Below are 7,651 nucleotides of genomic sequence, written 5' to 3' on the forward strand. Positions count from 1 at the left end.
GATGGAGTCTCGCTCTGTCACCCAGGCTGGAGAGCAATGGCGCAATATTGGCTTGCTGCAACCTCTGCCTCCCGGGCTCAAGCGATTCTCCTGCCTCAGCCTCCCGAGTAGCTGGGATTACAGGCATGTGCCACTGTGCCCGGCTAATTTTTTTTTTTTTGAAATGGAGTTTTGCTCTTGTTGCCCAGGTTGAACTGCAATGACATGATGTCGGCTCACTGCAACCTCCGCCTCCCAGGTTCACGCGATTCTCCTGCCTCCTGCCTCAACCTCCTAAGTAGCTGGGATTACAGGCATTCACCACCACGTCCAGCTAATTTTTTGTATTTTTAGTAGAGACGGGGTTGCTCCATGTTGGTCAGGCTGGTCTCGAACTCCCAACCTCAGATGATCCACCAGCCTCGGCCTCCCAAAGTGCTGGGATTACAGATGTGAGCCACCATGCCTGGCCTAATTTTTGTATTTTTAGTAGAGACGGGGTTTCACCATGTTGCCCGTGCTGGTCTCGAACTCCTGACCTTAGGTCATCCACCCACCTCGGCCTCCCAAAGTGCTGGGATTACAGGCGTGAGCCAGCGTGCCTGGCCAACTAGTGCAGTCTTAACAAAGTTTGCCAGATGAGGAAACTGAGGTTCAGAGACGTTGAATAACTGGTCCAAGGGCACACAGCCACAGAGCTGAGGTTTAAACACAGGTCTGTCTGACGCCAAGCCGGGCTTCCTTCCTCCACACCCAGTGGCCTCTCTTACCTGCCCCAGGACTTTTCTCTGCCCGGTTGTGGCTCCAGTCCTAGGGTCTTGTGAGTGTCAGCCAGTGTAGGGGAGAATCAGTGTGGGTGAACTGAGGACCAGGCAGGGCAGCCTGGGGGACGTGTTCTCCGATGTCCAGCAGAGGGCACTCTATCTACAGCCAGGCTTCTGAAGCTGTTTCTGGGTGGCCACCTGGGAGCCCCAGGAGAGCCTGGAGATTGGCTCATGGGAGTTCTCAGCATGTGTGTTCCATCCTCTTTGACCTCTCATAGAGAGGTATATGCCCCCGGCTCCCACCCAGGTCCCAGGGCACCCACTGAGATGGAAATCATCCACCCAACATGGGTCTCATTTTATGGATGAGGAAACTGAGACTGAGTGTATAAGAGATCTACTCACAGCTGGTGCCAGTTGCCCTAAAAAGTGAGATTTGCCAAGACCCCCCCACCCACGCACCATGCCTCAGGAGACTGTGCCTTGGGGTTATGGGGGGAGCCTAATGATGTTCTGATTCTAACCTTCTGAACTTTGGCTCAGTTCCTGCAGCTGGTTCCCAGGGAGGTAGGGGCCCTGCGAAGATCTGACCGCAGCAGCAAGCAGGAAGGAAAAGGTGCAGGGAAGTGGTCAGTCTGCGGGGCACCCCAGCAGTCCACTCAGGCCCCATCAGTTGTGATGGGTGGGTTTGATGGGGTTGGGTTAAGCATTACCCTCCAGGGTAACGGCCTGGACTGGTCTTGGAGGAGACGCCGTCTTTGGAAAGCAGGAGAGAACAGGCTCATGGAGACCTCATGTCAGGTTGAGTGAGTCACCCCTACTCCGTACCCCAAGGAGGAGGCTGCGGGAGTCTGGAGGCTGGGCCTCATGTCGGCTGGCTTTTACCTCTTGGTTCTGTGCAGAGGCTGACGTAGCCCCCAACCCCAGCTCTTCCTACCACGGAAACAGGGGCTGGCAATGGGGTGCCAGGGTCATCACCCAAGTCCGTTGTTGGGTGGGGGCGTCTGCCCAGGAATGAGAGCCGGCGGCTTCCAGACTAGTCCTTTGGTTCCCCATACAATCTAGCAAAGTGGGGTGCATGGCCTGAGCCCACAAAGCCAGGATTCCTGGGCAGCCCTGCAGGCTCAGCTGGGCCTGGTACAGATCCGGGAGTCATTTCATCAATCAGAGCCCATTTCTTCCCCTTCAATTGGAGTAATAGCACCTCAAAAGTGGTGCAGGGGCCGGGCGCGGTGGCTCACGCTTGTAATCCCAGCACTTTGGGAGGCCAAGGCGGGCCGATCACGAGGTCAGGAGATCGAGACCACGATGAAACCCTGTCTCTACTAAAAATACAAAAAATTAGCCGGGCGTGGTGGCGGGCGCCTGTAGTCCCAGCTACTCGGAGAGGCTGAGGCAGGAGAATGGCGTGAACCCGGGAGGCGGAGCTTGCAGTGAGCCGAGATTGCGCCACTGCACTCCAGCCTGGGCGACAGAGCGAGACTCTGTCTCAAAAAAAAAAAAAAAAAAGTGGTGCAGGGATCTGGGTGCAGTGATGCACACCTGTGGTCCCAGCTACTCAGAAGGCTGAGGCAGGACTATTGCCTGAGCCCAGGACTTTGAGGCTGCAGTATGCCATGATCATGCCTGTGAACAACCACTGCACTCCAGCCTGGGCAACATAGCAAGACCCCATCTCTAAAAAAAAAAAAAGCCGTGCACGAGGTATGGGAAACCACTATCCACTGAGCATTTACCATATGCCAGGTATTGAACTTGGCTTCTTTCATGCAACACCTCATTTAATCTACACTTGATCTCAGCCAGAAGGCCAAGAAGCGACTGGTCTTTGGAACAACTCTTTGATAGGCTGTTTGCGTTATCCCCCTTGTTATAAAGGAATAAGCTGAGGCTCAGGTCAGTTAACATGCACAAGGCCACATAGCTGGCAGCCCGTTGTCTGACTCCAAATCTCTTTCTAGCTCATGACGGCAAATGAGAGGGGTCTCGTATTCTTCCCTCCACCTCCCTGTCTTCTGCCCCATCACCACAAACGAGTTGGTCTGTCCTTGCCTCTTTCCCCCTTGATGTCATTTATGCAACATCCTTTGAGCATCTGCTGTGTGCTAGGGCCCACTAGGCTAAAAGCAGTTTCAGGGCAGGGACTGATTTTTATTCAGTGGTCACTGACCCTCCTACTGTGTGCCAAACTCTCTGTGCTTCATCTGGGGGACCCAGCGGAAGACATCATTGGAACTGAGGAGGTACCCGTGGACAAAGTGAATGGAAATGAAGGAAGGGGGCAGGCCTGGAGGTGGGGACCCCTCACACACACACACACACACACACGCACACACATACACACACACGCACACGCACACGCACACACGTACACATACACACAAGAGGCTGGTTCAGAGGGAGCAGAGGCAGCTGCCTTTATTGGGGGCCATGGACTGGCTGATTTCAGTCAAAGGCCACACACTTGATCTTGAAGTCACCGTCAGCTGCCATGTAGTTGATGGCCTCCAAGTTGAGGCGGTTGGGGAACTTGAATTCGTATCCATCTGGCAGCTTGATGGTCAGGTCGGCCTGGTCGAAGGTGATGCACACCTGGGGGTAGAGGACAGCAGTGAGCTGGGCCCACAGGCCATGGGCCCTTCCAGAACCCGTTCCTCATGTGGCCCTGACACAGCCCCAGTTTGTGGCTGAGCCTGAGGAGGTGCATTTATAATATTTTTTTTTTTTTTTTGAGACGGAGTCTCGCTCTCTCACCCAGGCTGGAGTGCAGTGGCGCGATCTCTGCTCGCTGCAAGCTCCGCCTCCCGGGTTCATGCCATTCTCCTGCCTCAGCCTCTCCGAGTAGCTGGGACTACAGGCGCCCGCCACCACGCCCGGCTAATTTTTTGTATTTTTAGTAGAGACGGGGTTTCACCGTGGTCTCGATCTCCTGACCTCGTGATCCGCCCGCCTCCGCCTCCCAAAGTGCTGGGATTACAAGCGTGAGCCACCGCGCCCGGCCTTTATAATATTTTTTTCTTTCTTTTTACTCTAATCCCATAACAGATTTTTTTTTTTTTTTGAGACGGAGTCTCCTCTGTCACCCAGGCTGGAGTACAATGGTGTAATCTTGGCTCACTGCAACCTCCGCCTCCCAGGTTCAAGTGATTCTCCTGTCTCAGCCTCCCAAGTAGCTGGGACTATAGTTGTGTGCCACCACGCCTAGCTAATTTTTGTATTTTTTCATAGAGACGGGGTTTCACCATGTTGGTCAGGCTGGTCTTGAACTCCTGACCTCAGATGATCCACCCACTTTGGCCTCCCAAAGTGCCGGGATTACAGGCATGAGCCACCACACTAGCTAATTTTTTTTTTTTTTTTTTTTTTTTTTTTTTGAGACAGAGTTTTGCTCTTGTTGGCCAGGCTGGAGTGCAGTGGTACAATCTCGGCTCACTGCAACCTCCACCTCCCGGGTTCAGCCAGTTCTCCTGCCTCAGCCTCCCAAGTAGCTGGGATTACAGGCATGCGCCACCACACCTGGCTAATTGTTTGTATTTTTAGTAGAGACGGGGTTTCTCCATGTTGGTCAGGCTGGTCTCGAACTCCCGACCTCAGGTGATCCACCCGCCTCGGCCTCCCAAAGTGCTGGAATTACAGGCATTAGCCACCGAGCCCAGCCTTTTTTTTTTTTCCCCTTTGTTTTATTCTAGTCAACCACTGAGGTTCAAAGAGGGGCAGACACTGGCCATCACACAGGAAGGGAGGGAAGAGGAGGGGAAAGAGCAGGCAGGGCCAAGGTCTCTAGTCACTAACCCAGCCCCGCCCCAGCCCACCCAGCCCCTGTCCCTGGTCCTCGGTTCCGGTCTGCAGCCCACCTCTGCGATACTTCCAGGCTGGAAGGGAAAGGCAGCCTCCCGCTGCTCGGTCCCCCAGGCCCCGCCGTCCTTGCTGTTGCACACGATGGTGTTGGCGTCGCCGTGGGCGTTGAAGCGAGGGTTGAAGTGCAGGCACAAGTTGTTGCTGTCTTTGCCCAGGTTCAGCACGAAGCTGGGGGGTAACGGGTGGGCATGAGGCCACCTCGGCCAGCTCCAGCCCCACTGACTGACTAATCTGTCACTCAGTATCCCATGAACGCACCTTGCTGGAAGAACTCACTAACGGAGATAAGAAACCTGGATTCTAGCTCTGGCCCTGCCACCTGCTTACTGTGTGAGTGTGAGCTAGTCCCTGCCCCTCTTCCCCTGTTTGCTCATCTGTACAATGGGGGCTGCACAGGAGGGCTTGCTTGATTCTTGAAGTCATTAGCGTCCTAGCCCTTTTGGTCAAGGTCAGAGACTCCCTCCAGATGGTGACCTCCCGTCCTGTCTGGTACATCTCTGTATTCCCGGTGCCCAGCACAAGTGGGGCACACCAGAAGGAGATGCTTAGTAATTATGGGGCAAATTAACAAATAATACTACTACTACTCCCGGGCACGGTGGCTCACGCCTGTAACCCCAGCACTTTGGGAGGCCAAGGCGGGCGGATCATGAGGTCAGGAGTTCGGGACTAGCCTGGCCAACATGGTGAAACCCCGTCTCTACTAAAAGTACATAAATTAGCTGGGTGTGGTGGTGGGCACCTGTAATCCCAGCTACTCAGGAGGCTGAGGCCGGAGAATCGTTTGAACCCGGGAGGCGGAGGTTGTGTTGAGCCGAGATCACGCCATTGCACTCCAGCCTGGGCAACAGGGTGAGACTCCGTCTCAAAAAATAAATAAATAAAATAATAAAATAATAAATAAAATAATAAAATAATAAATAAATAAAATAATACATTTGTTGAGTGGTAATAATAGCAATACCTGCCTCTGAGGGTTTGGTTGAAATGAAATTAGTGCATGAGAAGTGTGCGGTTCTTAACAATATCAGCTGATCCTCATCCTCCTCATCGTCACTGCGCCATCCGCATCTCACTTCCTCCACACAACCACCTCCCCCCCTTGTTTTTCTAACAAACTGAGGCTAGGTGACGTTGGTTGACTGGTCCAAGGCCACCTAACTGCCGAGAAAATAAGGCAGCCGGCTGAGTGAAAGAGAAACGAAGGAAGAAGGACCGGACTGAGCCAGTGAATGAATGACCAGACGCAGGAAGGAGGGACTCAGGGGGAAGGCGGCCGTGACACCCGCCTCACTCCTCTCCCCGCCCTCCCCAGCGACAGGTCCCGCCCAGGCCGGAAAGGGGTGGGGGCGGGGGAGTCAAGGTATTATAGATGACGAGGCTGCAGCTGGTTTAGTTTAACAGGCTACAGCAGGGAGGGAGCGGGGGAGGGGGCGGCAACGGTGGGGGCGCCCAGACCCTGCGGGGGAAGTGAGTCACCCAGAAAACGCAGCATCGGCGGCTGGCCGTTAACCCGCTCCCGGCCAGGGAGGAGACGTGGGCTGGGCCGGCCACGCCCTCCCTGCTGGACCAAGCCCCTGTCCCTGCCGCCCACCACCCCGACTTCAACTCTCACCTCTTGGCGTCAGGGGCCACCTCGCCTCGCACTCGAAGGCACTCTCCAGGTTTGAGATTCATGTTGCTGGCGACCAGACCCTGCACAGACAAGCCCCGGCCCAGCCGGGTTAGGGGACAAGGCCTCCACTGCCCGAAGTGTCCGGGGGTGGCTGGGGGTGGGAGTGGGGTTGTTCCCGCCCGGCATCCTCTGACCAAGCCAAGGGGAATCCTGGGGAAAGGATTGGGCTGTGATTTCCAGCCTCTGATTCTCTATGTGGTCCTGGGAAAGTCCCTATTCCCACCGGGGTTGGCTTCAATCTGTAACGTGAAGGTTCTGGAAGACGGGCTCTAGAAGATTTTGCAGATTGGCTTGGGAATTTTGGACTCAAGAGTGACTTGGGAGATGGGGTGCTCTGTCCCATCACAGATGGAAAGGATCAGGCTGGGGAGGGGCCGACAATTGGCCCACGGTCACATTGAACGGAGGGGTCGGCCCCTCTGCTGGAGAGGAAGTGGCTAGGGGCGACCCCACTATTCTCCTTCAAGCCCCTCTCTGCAAAGAGGCCCAGGGGCTAGCGAGGAGACCCTGAAGAACACGGCCTCTCTGCATTAGGGAGAATAGCCCTGCAGTCGGGCTGTGGCTGGGCTGGCTCAGGGTTAACAAGATTGAGCAAACTGCTGGGCACTGCTGTTCCCTGGCACCCCGAGTGGGTGGGCAAGAGTTAACTGGTTTGAGTGGTTTCTTCGGCCAGAAACTTGAACCCTTTCCCTGGGGCCCGAGGAAGATTCTCACCTCCCTGCCACCCCAACTTCCCAGCTTGGGGGTGGTGGAAGGGAATTTCCCCCGCCCTCCCGCCACCAGCCTGGACACAACCACCCTCCACCCCCAACCTAGAAAGGCCAATCCTGGGCAGCCTGTCTCGGGTCCTGGCGACTTTTCAGCGTTCTCCGGAGCAGAGGGTGACTCTGCCCTGGCCTGGTGATTGGGACAGCTGCAGGGGGGAAGGGACAGGAGGCTCTTTGGGGTGGAGAAGGGGGAAAGGGATAGTGGCCTGGGTGTCCCCCAGTTGGCCACACCCTTCTCACGCTCACTTCTCAGAGAGCTGCAGAATGTCAACCCTGGGCAGAAATAACTGTGCTTTCAGACCCTGAAGGAATCCAGACAATTATCAATGCAGAGAAGGCCTTGAGGGACCATGGCACCCACCCCCATTTTACAGATGTGGCCACTGAGGTCCAGAAAAGAGAAGACACTGGTTCCAGGCCACACAGCTGGGGCTAGAACCTGCTCCTGATCTGCCCAGCTCTCCTCTGGCCATCAGCTCCTGCCCTGTCCCCTGGACCTTGGGGTGGGGTCCCCACACTCACACAAGCCATGATTGGGGCCAGGAGGATGTTCCCGGGACGGGCGCACCAGCTGTCAGAAGACTCCACCCGAGAGAGATGGGCCCCTG

The 7,651-nt window shown here is 55.5% G+C and overlaps 1 protein-coding gene across 1 annotated transcript; it reads right to left on the reverse strand.

Moving 5' to 3' along the window:
* Positions 1-3,135: 3,135 nt before the first annotated feature.
* Positions 3,136-7,651, reverse strand: LGALS1 (galectin 1). Its single transcript, XM_032139952.2, has 4 exons — positions 7,566-7,651; positions 6,217-6,296; positions 4,598-4,769; positions 3,136-3,335 (listed from the first exon to the last, which is right to left on the reverse strand). Exons 1-4 carry the CDS (start codon positions 7,572-7,574, stop codon positions 3,189-3,191), a joined length of 408 nt encoding a protein of 135 aa, XP_031995843.1. The 5' UTR covers positions 7,575-7,651; the 3' UTR covers positions 3,136-3,188.

The sequence above is a fragment of the Hylobates moloch genome, unplaced genomic scaffold (assembly GCF_009828535.3).
Source record: "Hylobates moloch isolate HMO894 unplaced genomic scaffold, HMol_V3 SCAFFOLD_19, whole genome shotgun sequence".
Classification (NCBI taxonomy): domain Eukaryota; kingdom Metazoa; phylum Chordata; class Mammalia; order Primates; family Hylobatidae; genus Hylobates; species Hylobates moloch.